This window comes from Copadichromis virginalis, linkage group LG20 (assembly GCF_057382275.1).
Source record: "Copadichromis virginalis isolate Kocher_CV1m ecotype Utaka linkage group LG20, C_Virginalis_male_GT1.1, whole genome shotgun sequence".
Taxonomy (NCBI): domain Eukaryota; kingdom Metazoa; phylum Chordata; class Actinopteri; order Cichliformes; family Cichlidae; genus Copadichromis; species Copadichromis virginalis.
In genome coordinates, this window is record NC_140637.1 from 15,833,707 (window position 1) to 15,853,142 (window position 19,436).

At 45.1% G+C, this 19,436-nt stretch overlaps 1 protein-coding gene and 1 long non-coding RNA gene across 3 annotated transcripts in view; one reads left to right on the forward strand and one right to left on the reverse strand.

Annotated features, from left to right (window-relative positions):
• The window catches only part of LOC146684484 (voltage-gated potassium channel subunit beta-2-like), a 258,771-nt gene that overhangs the window by 226,328 nt on the left and 13,007 nt on the right, over positions 1–19,436 (reverse strand). Inside the window, exons 3-4 of the mRNA XM_085444737.1 lie at positions 16,589–16,632; positions 5,197–5,234 (exon numbers count right to left, since the gene is read on the reverse strand). Coding sequence (XP_085300863.1) covers positions 5,197–5,234; positions 16,589–16,632 — 82 coding nt within the window. The remainder of the gene's footprint in view (positions 1–5,196; positions 5,235–16,588; positions 16,633–19,436) is intronic.
• LOC146684485 (uncharacterized) overlaps positions 1–19,436 on the forward strand; it is a 447,043-nt gene that overhangs the window by 210,947 nt on the left and 216,660 nt on the right. The gene's annotated exons all lie outside the window — the stretch shown is intronic.

Below are 19,436 nucleotides of genomic sequence, written 5' to 3' on the forward strand. Positions count from 1 at the left end.
CTCTCACACACACTACTGAAATTTTAGCTCTCACGCACACTACTGAAACGCTCTCACACACACTACTGAAATTTTAGCTCTCACACACACTACTGAAACGCTCTCACACACACAACTGAAACGCTCTCACACACACAACTGAAACGCTCTCACACACACTACTGAAATTTTAGCTCTCACACACACTACTGAAACGCTCTCACACACACTACTGAAATTTTAGCTCTCACACACACTACTGAAATTTTAGCTCTCACACACACTACTGAAAAACCAAGTCATTTGAGTTGAACGGGAAGGCATTTCAGTTAAACAGGAAGGTGTTTCAGTTGAACAGGAAGGCATTTCAGTTAAACAGGAAGGTGTTTCAGTTGAACAGGAAGGCGTTTCAGTTGAACAGGAAGGCATTTCAGTTAAACAGGAAGGCATTTCAGTTAAACAGGAAGTTAATTCTTGACAAGGAAACTGAAGGAAAAAGTGTTAGATTTCAAACAAACCACTACACAGATGTCTACTCAGCAACCTGTTAGTTAGGGGTGGGTTTTTATAATCGATTTATTGATTAAAATCGATTCTGGCTTGGATAACGTGAAATCGATTCATTAAAATCCTGAATCGATTTTTTAATATAAATTTATTTTGCCCGAAATGCCAGAATCTCTGGTGAAACCTCACAAAATTTCAACAACCACCAAACAGCTAAGACAGTAAATGAGAGCAGGTACACACTTCTGCACAAAGACGTAAACACACAGCGCGGACCTGCGGATCAGAATCAGTGAGATGTCGCCTTTCTCACCCGACAGCACGGACACGGTCGGGGCTGAAAGCCGACAGCTCGCTGACTCTGATCTGTCGGCAGGTCCGCGCTTTGTTTTCACGCCGTTTTTGCGCCGATTCTAAAGCTGTTAGTTTTATCTCTCTCCAAACAATATTGACTGAACCAGCAGCAAAAGAAGATCCAAACTGCGCTTCACATAAACATCGTCATGAATTCCCTCACTGTTTTGCTTCCACCACGATAAAATCGCACGTCATGCACAGCCCTCTCTCTCTCTTTCTCTCTCTCTGTACTTCAAGAACAGTTTCCCGTCTAAAAATCTGTTTTCTGCATTATTCGCTTGCTTGTTAGGCACAAGTCTACTGTTGTTTACAGCGCAGTCGGCCGCTGTTTTTTTTTTTTTTTTTTTTTTCATTTTACATACTTCCGAAAAGAAAACCTAATTTCTGCCGTTCAATACTGAATAAATTTAAACTTTTTAAAATTATGCAAAATGCAAAACGTTAGCCGTGTCTCTAATAAAACCGCTGTAACGTCAGAGGTAACGTTCATATGTTGATTAATGGTTTTCTTTCGTTTTTGATGTACTGCAGAATATTTTTTATAAAATCCCAGGCCAGGAAAACCACCTTCATGTTTTTATGTGTTTTATCTTCAGCTACTTTGACACAAAGGCATCTGCTGTGATGCTCACACCTTTGATAAAGTCTTGCGTGTGTCAGCTTCCTTTTTTTAAATACAAAAATATGTAAATGTACTGATCTGAATTATAATATTTCTGACTGTCAAAATTCCCCATAATCAAATCGAATTGAATTGAATCGAATCGTGGAACAAATCGATTCTGGACCTTAGTGAGACAGCTGCATTACTTAACAATATATTAGCCTCAGCATAAGTCAAAATTTAGAATAGCGGGAGACGTGCATTATCCTGGTTATTTTTTTGGCATATGTGCTTTTTGTCTTTTTTAGCAAAGAAAAATATCTTAAAATCATCAATAAAACCAGGGAGAGAAGGCTTAGCGTTCCTCCATTTAGCACAATGGATATGATATTTACTCAAAAGTATGATGATGTTAATAATGTCTGAGACATCCAATGCTAGATGATCCATATAAAAAAAATTATGATGTAATTCAAACAGTGGCACATCATTAATATTTAGGGAAATCCAATTTTTTAAGTTGCACCAAATACATTGTGTGATAGGGCATAGGAAAAAAAAAGATGTTCTAGGGTTTCATTTTCATCAGTACAAAAAGAACACTGATCCACCTCAAAGCCAAATCTCTTTTTTTTAGAAATTCTGCCACAGTATTAGTTTTGTTTAAAGTGTGTTTCTTTAACTTTAGGTAGAATAGGCTATTTCATAAATTTTTTGTATGCTTTATCCAGTGTATATGAAATAACTAAATTAGAACCATGCCATGTAACCATTCTGTTGTAACTATGAAATATTTTGTCTTTGAAGAAACTACTAACAAATTTCTTATTGCATTTTTATCAAACAGCTGACATTGCCCTAGCAATAAATTTGGGAGCACTGATGAGAAATTATTGTATATCATAAAAATTTTAATCAAATGAAGCAGAGGCAGTGGGACCAGTTCACAAAATTTGTTATATTCTCTTTGAGAACAGTTTAGACAATATTTTTCTGAAAAGTCTGTGTAACTTAGAATGACACCGTTATCATCCAACAAATCTGTTATGAATATAATATTTTTGTTCAAACCAGTCACTCTTGAAAATTGATTTTTGATTAAGTGTTATTACCCTATTATTCCATAAGGTTGAATTATGGGGAGAAGTTGTGGGTAAATCTCATTTTCCCAAAAATGCAACGTCTGTTTTGGAAAGTTTGATATCTTTATGGGGATTTTATTTGCCACAAAATCACATTTCAAAATAAAGTCTAATCCTGTATACTATTTTATTAAACAAGAATCATGGGATGTGGAGCTAAGTAGAGTCTGGCTGTGACAGACAAGATTTTAACCATTTAATTCTAAGGGTGCCAACCATAAATTCCAATTCTGGAGTTTTGATACCACCTTTATTGTATCCCTTCACAAGCTGAGATCTTTCTATGTAATGGGTTTTATTCCTCCACAAAAATTCGAACACATTTCTATGGTTTTCATGGTATTTATCGTTTTTTTATTTTTATATCATTTACGTGGCGCAAAAAAGGTTGGGGACTGCTGTACTAGCAGGTTGCTGAGTAGAAATCCTTGTAGTGTTTTGAAATATACCACTTTTTCCATCAGTTTCCTTGTCAGGAAACAACTTCCTGTTCAGCGGAAATGCCTCTGGTTTAAGTGGTGTGTGTGAGAGCGTTTCAGTGGTGTGTGTGAGAGCGTTTCAGTAGTGTGTGTGAGAGCGTTTCAGTAGTGTGTGTGAGAGCGTTTCAGTAGTGTGTGTGAGAGCGTTTCAGTTGTGTGTGTGTGAGAGCTAAAATTTCAGTAGTGTGTGTGAGAGCGTTTCAGTTGTGTGTGTGAGAGCGTTTCAGTTGTGTGTGTGAGAGCTAAAATTTCAGTAGTGTGTGTGAGAGCGTTTCAGTTGTGTGTGTGAGAGCTAAAATTTCAGTAGTGTGTATGAGAGCGTTTCAGTAGTGTGTGTGAGAGCTAAAATTTCAGTAGTGTGTGTGAGAGCGTTTCAGTAGTGTGTGTGAGAGCTAAAATTTCAGTAGTGTGTATGAGAGCGTTTCAGTAGTGTGTGTGAGAGCGTTTCAGTAGTGTGTGTGAGAGCGTTTCAGTAGTGTGTGTGAGAGCTAAAATTTCAGTAGTGTGTGTGAGAGCGTTTCAGTAGTGTGTGTGAGAGCTAAAATTTCAGTAGTGTGTATGAGAGCGTTTCAGTAGTGTGTGTGAGAGCGTTTCAGTAGTGTGTGTGAGAGCGTTTCAGTAGTGTGTGTGAGAGCTAAAATTTCAGTAGTGTGTGTGAGAGCGTTTCAGTAGTGTGTGTGAGAGCGTTTCAGTAGTGTGTGTGAGAGCGTTTCAGTAGTGTGTGTGAGAGCGTTTCAGTAGTGTGTGTGAGAGCGTTTCAGTAGTGTGTGTGAGAGCTAAAATTTCAGTAGTGTGTATGAGAGCGTTTCAGTAGTGTGTGTGAGAGCGTTTCAGTAGTGTGTGTGAGAGCTAAAATTTCAGTAGTGTGTGTGAGAGCTAAAATTTCAGTAGTGTGTGTGAGAGCGTTTCAGTAGTGTGTGTGAGAGCGTTTCAGTAGTGTGTGTGAGAGCGTTTCAGTAGTGTGTGTGAGAGCGTTTCAGTAGTGTGTGTGAGAGCGTAAATTTCAGTAGTGTGTGTGAGAGCGTTAATTTCAGTAGTGTGTGTGTGAGAGCGTTAATTTCAGTAGTGTGTGTGTGAGAGCGTTAATTTCAGTAGTGTGTGTGTGAGAGCGTTTCAGTAGTGTGTGTGTGAGAGCGTTTCAGTAGTGTGTGTGTGAGAGCGTTTCAGTAGTGTGTGTGTGAGAGCGTTTCAGTAGTGTGTGTGTGAGAGCGTTTCAGTAGTGTGTGTGTGAGAGCTAAAATTTCAGTAGTGTGTGTGTGAGAGCGTTTCAGTAGTGTGTGTGTGAGAGCGTTTCAGTAGTGTGTGTGTGAGAGCGTTTCAGTAGTGTGTGTGTGAGAGCGTTTCAGTAGTGTGTGTGTGAGAGCGTTTCAGTAGTGTGTGTGTGAGAGCGTTTCAGTAGTGTGTGTGTGAGAGCTAAAATTTCAGTAGTGTGTGTGTGAGAGCTAAAATTTCAGTAGTGTGTGTGTGAGAGCGTTTCAGTAGTGTGTGTGTGAGAGCTAAAATTTCAGTAGTGTGTGTGTGTGAGAGCTAAAATTTCAGTAGTGTGTGTGTGTGAGAGCTAAAATTTCAGTAGTGTGTGTGTGAGAGCGTTTCAGTAGTGTGTGTGTGAGAGCGTTTCAGTAGTGTGTGTGTGAGAGCGTTTCAGTAGTGTGTGTGAGAGCTAAAATTTCAGTAGTGTGTGTGAGAGCATTTCAGTAATAATGTCCCTTACGGCACCTCATACTATTGTGTGTGTGTGTGTGTATGGATAACAGCAAACACTGAAATACATTTTTTGCACACAGCAATGAATTTTTTCACTCAAATTTAGCTTTTCTTCGCTCAAAAGAAATTTCTCCTCAAAATGCAACACCTGCAAAAATTTTTTATGTGCGCTCAGAATAGTGGCACAAAAATAACGCCGTAGACTCTCCCTATTTTCAGTGACGCAGAGGCTCGAGAGAGTGGCTGAGTACAGAGTTGAGTGGAGAAGCAGCTGAAAAGCTGATCTCCCAACATAAAGAAAAAAAAGGATGTATTGTGCAAATAGAGCACAACAAAACTGTCACCTGAGGCTACATGGGGTCCATTCATTTCACAATGAGATTGAATTTACATGCGGAAGTAAAAGGTATTTGTTGTCTCTTACCTCATCTGTGACCTGACCTCCAAAGGTAACCCAAGTTCCTGCAAAAGAATAAAAACTTTACACTTTCTTTGTGTGTGTGTGTGTGTGTGTGTGTGTGTGTGTGTGTGTGTGTGTGGCACATGTTGTAGCAGACCTGGCCTCCAAAGTTCCAGTAACATAAAAATAAAATATCAAAATTTCTGTGTGTGTGTGTGCAAACACATGTTTTAGCAGACATTATGTAATACCTTTTATTTGCTCTAAACATTGGACAAAATTCTGATTGGGGGAACATGTTTAGGCTGTAAATATTACTACAACTTTGAAACATTTTTACATAAAAACAGAGTGTATAAAAGAAGATGACTTGTCCTCCTAAGACAATAAAATTTTGATATTTTATATTTTGATCCAATGGCTCCGTTTGTTCATATATACAATGGGTCTTCCTTAAGATACAAATATTTGTTGTAGAATTTTGTTTGGTGTCAGTAAACATTAAACATGCCACACCAAACTAGCAGACAGGGGTGTTCAACTAAAATTTAAAAGGGTCCTGTCAGGGTTCCTGGGTCGGTGACCCAGTGTTTTCAGTTTTGTTAATGTTCAGTTTATTTTGCCACTTCCATGTGCTCACTTCCTGCTTTTCCTGTGTCATTAGCCAGATTATGTTCAGCTGTGTACCCACCGGCCTCTCATTATCATCCTCATCAGTCTGTGTATTTAAGCACTCTGTTTCTACCCGTTTACTGTCGTGTCATTGATGTTACGTTGTCCTTCCCGTGTGTTCCCTCAGTTCAGTCAGCCGTTCAGTTGTCCAGCCAGTCAGTGTCCGTTCACCCTCTGTTCACCCACTCCCTATAATAAACCTTTACCTACCTGCCAGTCCTGCGTTTGGGTTCCTTCTTCCTCGCCTCCACACAACGCCTGACAGAATGACACGACCCGTGCCACGAAGACACGATTGGAACCCAGCGGACTCGGACCTCTACGAGGGGCAGGAGGTAGCGCTCTCCTTGTGTGCGGAAAAGCTCAAGGAGAAACAGCGGCTCTTCACGGAGCGAGAGCACATCTTCGAGGGTACTCGCCTGGCTCTGGGCGGACCTCGGAGACACCGCGTTCTCCCACCTGCTGCCTCACCTGCACCGGAGCATCTGCCGCGGAGAGTGGGCGTTTCGCGCCGCGCTTCGGCGGCTCCCTCTCTCGCGAGTCCGCTCCTCGCTCACACGTCACCTGCCTCATTCACCGGACCTTCAACCTCGCCACGGCACAGCGGCTCCGCCTCCCACCTCGGCTCAACAGAGGTTCCCGTGCCAGAGGCTCGGACGTGTACCCGGCCCGCTTCCTCCTCCCGGAGAAAGCGGCGCACACGCCGCCATAAAATGGACTATTTCCAGCAATTCCCGGTGGTGAGTTCCAGTGACTGTTTTCCACCCTCATTTGACTCTCCACTTAAAACCAATCATAAACCCATCTCTCATTCATGGGATGTTTCCCTCCTGGAGGATTCTGTGGACTGGGAAGATTTGTTCTGCTCTGCTCCCCCAAAGACTGTAAATAGTGGTGGCAGAAGGACCAGCATAATCCCTGAGAAACTTGGCAGATTCACCCACCCAGTCATTATTTCCACCCCTATCAGTCAGCCTACACCCAAACCTGTGCCAGCTCCCAGGACGAGGGCAGCTGTGACCCAGTCTACCTCCACACCTGCTTCTGTTTCTCGGGTGGGGGTGCCTGTCCCAGCGCCCAGGCTGAGGGCAGCCAGAACCCAGCCAGACCTCCCTAGAGGCTTGGAAGAGCTAACCGGTTCACCTGCTACCTCACCACTTCATCCACCTCCTGACCCAGCCTTTCACACCCTCGCACTATCCCTAGTTAGATTAGCTGAACTGTCCCCTGCCCAGGCACCAGCCTTACTAGCCCAAGCTGTAATTTTATCTCCGTCACTAGCTCAGTCTGTAGCTCAGCCATTAGCCACACCAACCTCAGCTCCGTCGTCAGCCTCGCCTACCTCTGTTCATCCCTTAGCATCTCCACTCCAGTCAGTTCCCTCACCTGCTGTTCAGCTTCCACTCCAGTCAGATCCCTCACCTGCTGTTCAGCTTCCACTCCAGTCAGTTCCCTCACCTGCTGTTCAGCTTCCACTCCAGTCAGTACCCTCACCTGCTGTTCAGCCTCCACTCCAGTCAGTTCCCTCACCTGCTGTTCAGCCTTCACTCCAGCCCCCTGTACTTCCGTCTCCTGTCCTCCAGTCCCCTCCAGTCAGTCCGTAGTCCAGTCTGTAGTCCAGTCAGTCCAGTCTTCCCCGGTCCAGTCTGTAGTCCAGTCAGTCCAGTCTTCCCCGGTCCAGTCTGTAGTCCAGTCAGTCCAGTCTGCCCCGGTCCAGTCAGTCCAGTCTGCTCCGGTCCAGTCTGTAGTCCAGTCAGTCCAGTCTGCTCCTGCTCAGTCTGTAGTCCAGTCGCCTCCTGTCTCCCAGTCGCCCGTCTACCATCCTGTTCAGTTCCCAGACCTGCAGCCACAGCACCCAGAGCCAGCTGTGAGCTCTCCCGCTCCTCAGCCAGGGGTTTCCGCACCCGCTGGCCCGGCCGCTCCTCAGCCAGGGGTTTCCGCACCCGCTGGCCCGGCCGCTCCTCAGCCAGGGGTTTCCGCACCCGCTGGCCCGGCCGCTCCTCAGCCAGAGGCTTCCGCGCCTACTGGCCCTGCCTGTCTCCAGTCAGAGGCTTCCGCGCCTACTGGCCCTGCCTGTCTCCAGCCAGAGGCTTCCGCGCCTACTGGCCCTGCCTGTCTCCAGCCAGAGGCTTCCGCGCCGCCTGGCCCTGCCTGTCTCCAGCCAGAGGCTTCCGCGCCGCCTGGCCCTACCTGTCTCCAGCCAGAGGCTTCCGCGCCTACTGGCCCTGCCTGTCTCCAGCCAGAGGCTTCCGCGCCGCCTGGTCCGGCATCGGACTCAGTCGCTGCCTCGCCTGGTCCGGCCTCGGCCTCTGCTTCGACTGGTCCGGCCTCGGCCTCAGCGTCTGCTTCGCCTGGTCCGGCCTCGGCCTCAGCGTCTGCTTCGCCTGGTCCGGCCTCGGACTCAGCGTCTGCTTCGCCTGGTTCGGCCTCTGCCTCAGCTTCGCCTGGTCCAGCCTCGGCCTCTGCCTCTGCTTCGCCTGGTCCAGCCTCGGCCTCTGCTTCTGCTTCGCCTGGTCAGGCCTCGGCCTCAGCTTCTGCTTCGCCTGGTCCTGCGGCTGCCGCGTCGTCACGTCAGCCATGTTCTGGACGTCGTCATTGCGGCCGCCTTCCTCGCGGCCGCCCACCGGACCTGCTCAGTGGCCGCCGCCGCTTTCCTCGCGGCCGCCCACCGGACCTGCTCAGTGGCCGCCGCCGCCTTCCTCGCGGCCGCCCACCGGACCTGCTCAGTGGCCGCCGCCGCCTTCCTCGCGGCCGCCCACCGGACCTGCTCAGTGGCCGCCGCCGCCTTCCTTGCGGCCGCCCACCGGACCGGCTCAGTGGTCGCCACCACCTTCCACTCGGCCGCCCGCTTGAACTGTCTCGTCTCGGCCGCGGGCCACGTGGCCGCCCGCCTGAACTGTCTCGTCTCGGCCGCGGACCACGTGGCCGCCCACCGGTGCTGTCTCGGTGTGGACTCCGTCTGTGGAGACTCTGTGTGCCTCCCAGAGCACTCTGGCATGCACACACAACTTAGGAGAGAGGTTATATCTGCTCTTACTGATATATGGTATAGCAAACACACGTATCGAGGCAAAACAAAACAGGAGCACCAGAAGGCCAAAAGACAAAAAGAAAAACAAAACACGAGTCCCAACCCAAAAAAACCAATGAAACAAAACACACCACAGCCCAAGAAAAATGGAATCCAAAACAGAAGAGTTCAGGGGGCCGGCCCGGGGGCCGACAGCACAGGAGTCCAAACAGTTCAGGGGGCCGACCGTGCGGAAGGCAACGGCGGCGTCGTGGACACAGTTCGGGAGGCCGACCGTGGGGAAGGCAACGGCGACAGCGCTGGTCCGGGGCTGGCCGTGCGGAAGGCAACGGCGGCCGCTCAGGCGATGGCGGTCCGGGGGCCGGCCGCGCGGAAGGCAACGGCGGCCACTCAGGCAAAGAGGGTCCGGGGCCGGCCGCGCGGAAGGCAACGGCGGCCACTCAGGCAAAGAGGGTCCGGGGCCGGCCGTGCGGAAGGCAACGGCGGCCACTCAGGCAAAGAGGGTCCGAAAGAGGTGTAGCAGTGGTCGAGTAGCCGATTTCCACGAGTGTTAAAATGGATGTGTTGGTGGAGTTTGGGTGAGACTTTCTTCAGGTTTCCCTTATTAAAGTCGCCGGCTGCGATAAATGCTGCCTCTGGGTGTGCGGTTTCCTCACTGCTGATCGCGCTGTACAGTTCCCTGAGTGCTCGGTCAGTGTCGGCTTGTGGGGGAATGTAAACAGCCGTAATAATCACTGCTGTAAATTCCCTCGGTAGCCAGAATGGCCTGCACTTAATCATCAGGTACTCCAGGTCCGGTGAGCAGAAGGATTTGACCGGGTGCACGTTCGCATAATCACACCAGCTGTTGTTGATCATGAAACATACACCACCGCCTCTGCTTTTCCCAGTAAGATCCTGTGACCTGTCCGCGCAATGCACGGAGAACCCCGGTAGTTGTATTGCGGAGTCCGGTACCTTGTCCGATAGCCAGGTTTCTGTGAGGCAGATCACGCAGCAGTCCCGCATCTCTCGCTGGAATGAGATCCGTGCCCGAAGCTCGCATAGCTTGTTCTCCAGAGACTGCACATTAGCCAGTAATAAACTGGTCTGGTGGTCTGTTAGTGCGCCGTCTCAGTCGAACCAGAACGCCAGATCTTCTCCCTCTGCGTCGGCGTTTGCGGCCTCCAGGGCCAGAGAACAAAGGCGTCTCAGGTGAGATGAATGGGGGGTCTGCAAACGGAGCGTCCGTGTTGCAAAACTTGTTAGTTATAAGAAAGTCCGTCTTTTATGTCCAGTAAGGTTTGTTGGTCGTACACAAGGAGACATGTACTAGTCGTGAAAAAATAAAGGAAAAGTAAAATTAAACACAGAAAACAGCTGTTGCTTGGGGGAGCTCGCGACGAGGCTGCCATACTCGGCGCCATCTTGTTTCCATATATGCTTAGAGGTGTATAATCGATTGTGTAGTGATAGGATGTGTGATCCTTAATAGTCTGCAAAGGCTTGGTGTGCATTCCAGAGTGTTCTGGCATTCACACCTACATCCTGGGAGCATGGGAAGAGGTCGTACCTTGTCTTATTGTTTTATGGTAGGATAAACCTATCTATATCTGTTTTAGGCTAAGTGCCTTTTGTTTAGATGAACTGCTGGACTTCCAGACCAGCAGATTTAGGGAAGTCTTTATGGGGTCATACACTGACCACACACACACACACACACACACACACACACACACACACACACTTACACAACGCACAGGCAAGGTACTCTTTGTGTGTATGTAGACGTCATATGTTAATGAACCTATGTATATTCATGTAACCTCAATAAAAGAGCAGTGTTACGGGGGAGCAGACGAGAGCAAATGGGGTCGAGCGAAGGAACGGCGTTTGTCCAGTTCTCTCCCGTGCACAAGAAACATAAAGAACTTTGCCTATTCGTGTCTTGCTTTGCTGTGTAATTAAATTATATTGAATAGGTTTAAGCTACAAACCTATCATTAATGTCAATACAGAGCATGAGGGAAACAAATTTTTCAAACCAAGGAGGCTCATCATGAGAGACAAATTGGTCTTTTATTTAAAACCCCAGTAGCACATATTCAGGCCAGCATGTCTCAGCTGCCTCTGTCTTAAAGTCAGGGAACAGTTGATGTGTGGCTGATTTTATAGTTGCAAAATCAGCCTCACAGCAACTGCCCTGATGGATATTTAATAGTCACTATGTGGAACTGTCTTCAAAAACGGCGTGAACAAATTAAGGCACGCCGCAATAGGTCAAAATATATAGTAAGACTCAGGCCGCGCTAGCACTCAAGATTTGGTGCCTAAGCAGTTACACTAGGATGAATGTCACAAACTACCAAACACATCTTGTCTTGTGTGTCGCTGATTCCTTGGCATTGTTTGTCTAAATACTGCAACACTTGCTTGTGTGAGCCCGACAAAGCACCCCGTGTGACTTAATGGCTGCAAATATTGGATCTGCTGGGTCCATGACTGGCCAGGTTGTACTGTCATGAGCGAAGTGAGGATGGGCCCAAAGGCAGACACAAAACACAGACTTTTTAAAGTCCTTAAACTAATTTATTTGACAGCAAAGAAAGGCAGACAAAATAAATCCGCTCCTTGATTGTTATATGAGCAAGGTTACACTCTCTGTTGTTAACAAGAATCACAAACCCCCTGGTCTGATCAGTGTGGAAGTCTTTCAAGGATAAGTTTTCATCAGGAGTATCCTGGTGCGTCCTTGATTAAGTGAAGCACATCAAGCTACACTCCTTATATTCCCTTTGACTCCATGCTAGCACTGTTAGCTCATCTATCTTGTTTGCTAGTGACAGAACGTTCCCCAATATAATAGATGGGAGACACAGCTTATACCTCCTTCTCTCTTTAGGCCACCACCGTCTCACTGTCTCCCTCTTCTGTCCTCCGCCCCTGCATCCACAGTATGTTTGTGCTCTCTCGTTTTCTTCGCTACCCTGTTTTACTCGGGCCGCCGAGCCCCTCATTCGGGCTAATGTAGTGACCTCCGGGGTTGCTTTTCAGCGTTTGCTTTTAGAGTTTCCATCGCTGTCTTACCCTAACGGTAACGAAGCACAGGGTTGAGGCGCCGGCTCAACCCCGCGAAACTGTCCGTCGCTCAGGAAGAGTTTGCAGCCATGGAGCGCCTTGGCATTGTACAGCGTTCGAACAGTGCATGGGCCTCTCCGCTTCACATAGTGCCCAAATCGGTCGCTCGGTGGCGGCCATGCGGAGATTTCCGGCGTTGAAATAATGCCACGGAGAATGACCGTTACCCCATCCCCCACATTCAGGATTTTTCGGCCAATCTCGCCGGAACCTCGATTTTTTTCTTAAATTGACTTGGTGCGGGGGTATCACCAGGTTTTGCGCATGCCATTTGGCCTGAAAGGTGCCACCCAGACCTTTCAGCGGCTGATGGACTCCGTTTTGCGCGGGCTGCCGTTCGTTTTTGTTTACCTGGATGATATATTGATGTTGCCCATTTGGGTTGCCTTGTTGGAGCAGCTGGTTTCAGGTCTCTGGCAACCGCTGGCCTTTTTCAGTCGTACGCTCCGGGATGCCGAACGCAAGTACAGTGTTTTTGACAGGGAGTTGCTGGCCCTGCACCTCGCAACACAACATTTTTGTTTTTTCCTCGAGGGTCGCAACTTTACTGCGTACGTTGACCACAAACCTTTGACTTTTGCCATGTCCAAGGTCTCTGACCCATGGAGCGCATGTCAGCAGTGCCAGTTGGTGGCCATTTCAGAGTTTACCACAAACATTCAGCATGTGACTGGTAAGTCCAATCCAGTCGCTGACTGTCTCCCACGCGTGTTGGTTTCTCTGGTGTATGTCGGCATCGACTACGCTGCCATGTCCGCTGAACAACGTGCTGACCCGGACATCCTTGCCCTTCAGTCAACGAAAACGGGCCTCTTGCTGGAGGACACCTCTGTGTGGGACGGCGGTCCACACCTGCTTTGCGATGTCTCCACCAGCCGCCCCCGCTCGGTGGTTCCCCTTTCATGGCGTTGTCGTGTTTTTGACTCGGTGCACGCCCTCTCTCATCCCAGCGTCCGGGCCTCGGTCAAGCTGGTCAGCGCCAGGTTTGTTTGGCCGGGCCTTCGCAAAATGGTGAAATAATGGCCGGCAGCTTGTATCCCATCCCAACACTCGAAAATCAACCGGCACACGCAGGCACCCCTCGAACTATTCCGTGTCCCCGGTAGGCGTTTCGATCACGTTCATGTGGACCTGGTTGGTCCCTTGCTGCAGTCACAGGGTTTCACGCACCTTTTGACTGTGGTGGACCGCACGACCAGGTGGCCGGAGGCGGTACCCCTGTGTCCACGACAGCGGTGACAGTGGCCAGAGCATTTTTGTCAACGTGGGTTTCGCGTTTCGGTCCCCCTGCTGACATTACCTCAGACAGGGCCCCCCAGTTTGTTTCTGAGCTTTGGTCTGCCATGGCTGATGGCCTGGGGGTCAAGGTCCACCGCACCACAGCATACCACCCGCAAGCTAACGGGAAGGCCGTGCTCTGGGCTTCCTTAACAGGTGGCGACTGGGTCGACCGTCTTCCGTGGGTTTTACTGGGATTGAGTAGTGCGGTTAAAGAAGACCTCGGGGTCTCCCTCGGCCAGCCCCTCCGGGTCCCCGGGAAATTCTTACCTGAGAGTAGTGATGGTAAATTTGATTCTTTTTACTGAATCGAGTATTAATGAGTCACTCACCAAAGTGAATCAGATTTTTGAGTCATTTGATTCACTGAGTCAGTTGACCAGAGAGTGCCAAAATTTTACATTTTCACTCAAACTTAATTTGTTTCGCTTTTCATGTAAATCCCACTGCTAAGATGAATGATTAAAAAAAAACCCAAAACTATTTTATAGAGAAAAAAGAGCAAAAACATTTCTAAAATTAAGCAACTTCTACGTCTGTGAAGGTTCTCAGTCATCCAGGTCATCGTAGTCAAAGGAGCTTGCAAAGAAAAGCGTCCAGACGCTTTCCTTTGCAAGCTCCTTTGACATTAAGCAACTTCCTATCAAAATTGCTTAATAAACATTTATTTTGTTTATTTGTATTTTATTAGTATTTTCCTTAAGTGTGTCAAATATATATTTTCTCATCTAAATGTCCACTGCGCTGTGAGCCAGGGGGCGGTAATGCGCCTTAACATTGTTTGCCAACCAAGAAGAATAAGAAGCTGTGAGCCAGGAGGGAGGGGGTGAGTGAGTGATTCGTTCGCTCGCTCTATGATTCAGCACAGGAGGGAGGGGGTGAGTGAGTGATTCGTTCGCTCGCTCTTTGATTCAGCACATGAGGAAGGGGGTTAGTGAGTCCTGAGTGATTGGTTCGCTCATTGATTCAGCACAGGAGGGAGGGGGTTAGTGAGTGAGTGAGTGAGTGAGTGATTCGTTCGCTCGCTCTTTGATTCAACACAGGAGGGAGGGGGTGAGCGCGTCCTGAGTGATTCGCTTATGCTTACGATTCAGCACAGGAAGCGAGGGGGTGAGTAGCTCAAATGTGTTGTTAGCATGTTAGCAGCGCGATGCTACTCTGAACCGAGGAGCTATTTTCTTGATTTGAGCTTCTACTCAGGGTTTTTTCTTCCAGTTCAGAGCAGAAATGCTTTTGTTACGAAACTGGCTGTTGTTTTTCCCCCACAATTTTAATTATAAGCTAGATATATTTCTACTAATGGAATTAGTTTGCTAACAGCAACAGGGATGAGTCAGTGAGTCAGTTGGGCTTGTGAATCATGATTCACGAGTCAGTAAAGTGATTCTCAAGTATTGAACGATTCGTTCACGAATCGAACATCACTACATGAGAGCCCCCCCCCCCCGTGTTTCGATACCTCTATGTTGCCTTTTCGCCCCCCAAGACACTCATTTCCTGTTCCTGGTCCTGTGCACCACTGCCTGCCTGACACTTTTGTTCCGAGGTCGTTGGACTTTGCTCGTTTCGTTTTCGTCAGGCATGATGCCCATAGGACTGTGTCCACCATATGACGGGCCACACAGCGTTCTTAAACTGGGCGAAAAACATTTCTTTTTGGACTTTGGCGGTTGGCAGGAGGGTGTCTCTGTTGACAGACTTAAGCCTGCACATGTTATGCAAGATGATCAGGTGGTCCCGGCCCAGGACCAGACTGCTTCTTACTGAAACCTGGCTTCATGACACTGGAAATATAGAGCTGATTGAAGCATCACCCACCAATTACACTTTTGAACATTGCATCCATAAAAACAAGAGGGGCAATGTGATTTATAACAACAAATTTTTTTATTGTAAAACTTTGCTACTTGAAAATTATCTGAGTTTTAAATATTTAGTTATGTAGATTTAATAATTCTATTTCGTCGATTTATTCTATAACGTCAGTTTCTCCTGCTGTATTACTGCTTACTATATATCATCCTCCCAGACTGAGACACGGCTTCCTGGAAGAAATTGGTGAGCTATTTTTCTCTTTTCATAAATATTTTATTCATCTGTCAAAAACAAATACAAATTGATTTGTCAATAAGCATCATATCAATGACAGCAAAGCTGAATTTATTCATCAGTGAGTTTTCAAAGTGTACACTACTGTAATTATGTGATGAAATGATGGACACATTCTGTAGTACCATTTATCAAATGATTGACCACATTGCCCCTGTCAAAACTATTAATGAATGTGGTTCATCAAAAGCACCCTAGAGAAACAATGTAAAGGTAAACGTGGTAAACAGACACTGCTGGAGATCCTACAGAATGATGCAATAATCATCATCATCATCATCATAAATTAATAAAAAAAAGAAATAATGCACTTTACTTCTCCAACAATGGAATCAAATCAGCCAGACAATCCTACATCTCCCAATTGATCAATAAAATCCAGTCTATTCCATTTTTTTGTCTTCATCCACTGATAAACTGTTTAATGCCTCCAAAAACATACCAACTGAATTTCTTTCAACAAATAGGTGTGATGAATTGGTGTCTTGTGTAATATCTTAGCCTCTCATAGTAATCTATCTAGCACTCCCTCACATAATGATCTAATTACTGCCACAGGCTCAATGCTCACATTCTAACCTGTAAATCCTGAAGAAGCAGTCATTCATCAAGTCTTATACCTCTTTACTCAACCCCATCCCCATCTGTATTTCACTGTTTTAAAAATAATTTCAACAGCTCAACAGTTTTTATTTTTCAATTCGCAATTTTAGTTCTGCACAAATGAAAAATTCAATCAGTTGTGTCAGTCCTCGGTCCATTACATTACACAGTATTACTTATCACTTTCCTCTGATGATAAAAAATCCATCCACAAATTAATAAGCTGCACTAATGACATCAACTGCTGGATGTCTCAACACTTCTTAAAAGTAAGTAGATACAAGATAGAGACGAGACAAAACTTCTACAGTACTTGTTGTTGATCCAAAAAGTCAGAGAAAGAATATCTGTTCATATTTATCACATCAATAAGGTTACCAGAGCTGCTAAAATGTGCTAGCATCACTACAGCCATAGTTTATAAATTGAAAATGGACATACTGAACCGTCATAATTAACATGGTAAAACATTTCTTTTAAAATGATTCACATTTTTATGACTTATCACACAGTATCAAGGGAATACCGGGTATTTTGTCATTTTAAAGAAAACTGAATACAGAATACACCTTAAATTTGTATATGTTCCATATATACCATACTTACCTAATCCAAGGCAGGATACTCTGAGCCCTGATTTACCAAGATTTCTGTTAACAAAGAAGAAATAATAAGCAGTAGGAATAGATTTATTTACCATAAAAACTGTAACAAAATACATACATGAACACTTTGAAACTCAAGATTCAAGATAGATTCAAGATTCTTTATTTGTCACATGCATAGTTATACAAGTACAACATGCAGTGAAATGTATCCTGACACACTCCTCGACTGTGCAAAAGGGGAGAGAAGAACATTATATACATTAAGTGAATATATACATGGGGGGCACTATGTGCAGTAAGTGGCATTGAGTGCAGCAAGTGGGTGAATTATGTACATTAAATGAATTAAATAAAATAGACAATCTGAACTATTTAAATTAAAAATATGAAATGTACATTGTGCCTGTGGGTGTCTAGAAGAGAGTCTCAGTCACTTATGGATGCTGTAAGAGGGCGTGTGTGTGTGTGTGTGTGTGTGTGTGTGTGTGATAGAAGCTCAAGAGGAGCTTGAACTTCTATCTCAAGCTTCTAACTTGAGCTTCCTATCTCTTGAACTCTTTTAATTACAGGAAATGTCTGTTGAATTTCCATTATTTTAAAGTGTTATTTTAAAAGTTCCCAAAGAAGCAAAAATACTGAGAATACAGAAAAGGCAGCATCTGTTACCTTAGAACAGGGTATGAAGCTGTCCAGTTGGATACTGTCTGAGCTGTGCCAATATGCTCTGTCACAGTTTCACTCATGTTAAATGAGCAACTTATTCTATTGAAAGCATGAGAGTGGTGATCACTGACCAAGTGCATGAGAAAAAAAATGTATATTTTATGTATATAAAAAAAGTTTGGTAACATTTCCTATTACAGCTCAATAATAAAGTGGCAATAGTGTACACACACACACACACACACACACACACACACACACACACACACACACACACACACACACACACAATGCACAAGAATGTCATAATCTGGTAGTTTCTAAATTATTACCACTCAATTACCTGGTAGTTTCTGTGTAATAAGTGGAAAACAGAGCTGCAAAATGCAAAACTGACGGTTTCTATTTAATAACATATTAATATTTATTAGAGATGGACCGATCCGATATTACGTATCGGTATTGGTCCGATACTGACCTAAATTACTGGATCGGATATCGGAGAAAAATAAAAAATGTAATCCAATCCATTAAATATCACGAAAGCTCCTCACAAAACTTGCAACACGCCGTAACTCGCCTCAGAACGTTAGCACGTCGGAGCAGTATGCATCACGTGATAGAGCGGCTGTGGCATGCGGGACCTGTCGGTGGTCTGGATAGCATGTGGAGCTTCGCTAGCAACCCGGCATTTCATCTCCGACAAAGTTATCCCAAGAGAAGTAAAGCAAGTGTGCAAGTCCATCTCTGAATGTTTGTAAAGTATTCCTGCGTTAAGCTTAACAAACGATATATGGAGCGACTGCCTCTTCTTGCTGCTACTTCAATCATGAAATTGCTTAATGATCAGCTGATCGGCTTTTCTGTTGCGAGTCCGTCTGTCTTGTTTGTTTTTGGCCCACTTTGCACCAGAAAGAGGAAACCAGCGGATAAACAACAGCAGCACGTTTAAGCTGTTGTTAGAATTTGTTTAATATTACTTTCTACACCAGGATCTTTTTCTACGTAGCTGACGCTGGTAACTGTGCAGGGGCGGATCTAAACTGTGTATCTGCGGATACACAGTTTAGCCAGGGGGGCCGATAGGGCATTAACAGGGAAAAGGAGGCACAAAGACATACTTTTCTTTCTTATTCTCATTTAAAATGTCTAGCTTTTAATAAATAATTATCTGACACCCAAAGTTTTAATTTGATGCAAAATGAATAGAAGTCCATTACTGTATATAGTAACTGTTAAGTCTAATATATATACCCTAGTAAGCTATAGTACTTTTTCCTTTGGGAAGGTACCATCTGTGCAGTCTGCAATTTTGTTGAAGAAAGATGTTGAATCTATTTAATATTTTAATATATTGAAAAATAATTTATTTCTGTGCATTTTTTTCCACACTGCATCAAATTAAGGTTGATTACGTCGATTAAGCATCATGAGGTAGAGGGTGGTTCCCTATTTTTTATTTATTTATTTTTGTTGTTGCTGGGAGTTGGAACCCTATTAGTTAGGTTGCTTAATATTTACGCTAAGTACTCTTTAAAATACCAGAATAGGGAAGATGGTGTAGGTTTAAGTTTATTAGATTGATCAGTATTGCTGAACTATGAAATATTTTTTTTTGCATACAGGTATAACAGAATAGCTTTAGTGTAGTTGTTGTTTTAAACTTGAGTATGAACTTATACAAAATGCAGCAAGATATTTTAAAAAACAGTTTTGTTGATTCAAACACACTATATCGGATTCATATTGGTATCGGCAGATATCCAAATTTATGATATCGGTATCGGACATAAAAAAGTGGTATCGTGCCATCTCTAATATTTATTGAAGCAACCTAAAAAGTGTGCATTATTACCTATAAAAAACCTGTGGTAGTTTCTCTTTAATCAGCATAGTTGGAAACAGCCTGCAAAGAGCCGGCTGCCAGTAATTGGCAGTAGGGGTGGGTTTAGAAAATCAGTTTTCCAATTCAAATCGATTTTAGCTTAAATAACGCAATATTGATTAATTAAATCCTGAATCGATTTTTAAATATAAATATATTTTGCCAGAAACCCAACAATCTCAGGTTAAAGCTCACAAAACTATTTCAGCAACAACCAAACAGCTAAAACAGCAAATGAGAGCAGGTAAATGGATTTCGCACAAAGATGTAAACACAAAGCGTGGATCATTCACCTGAT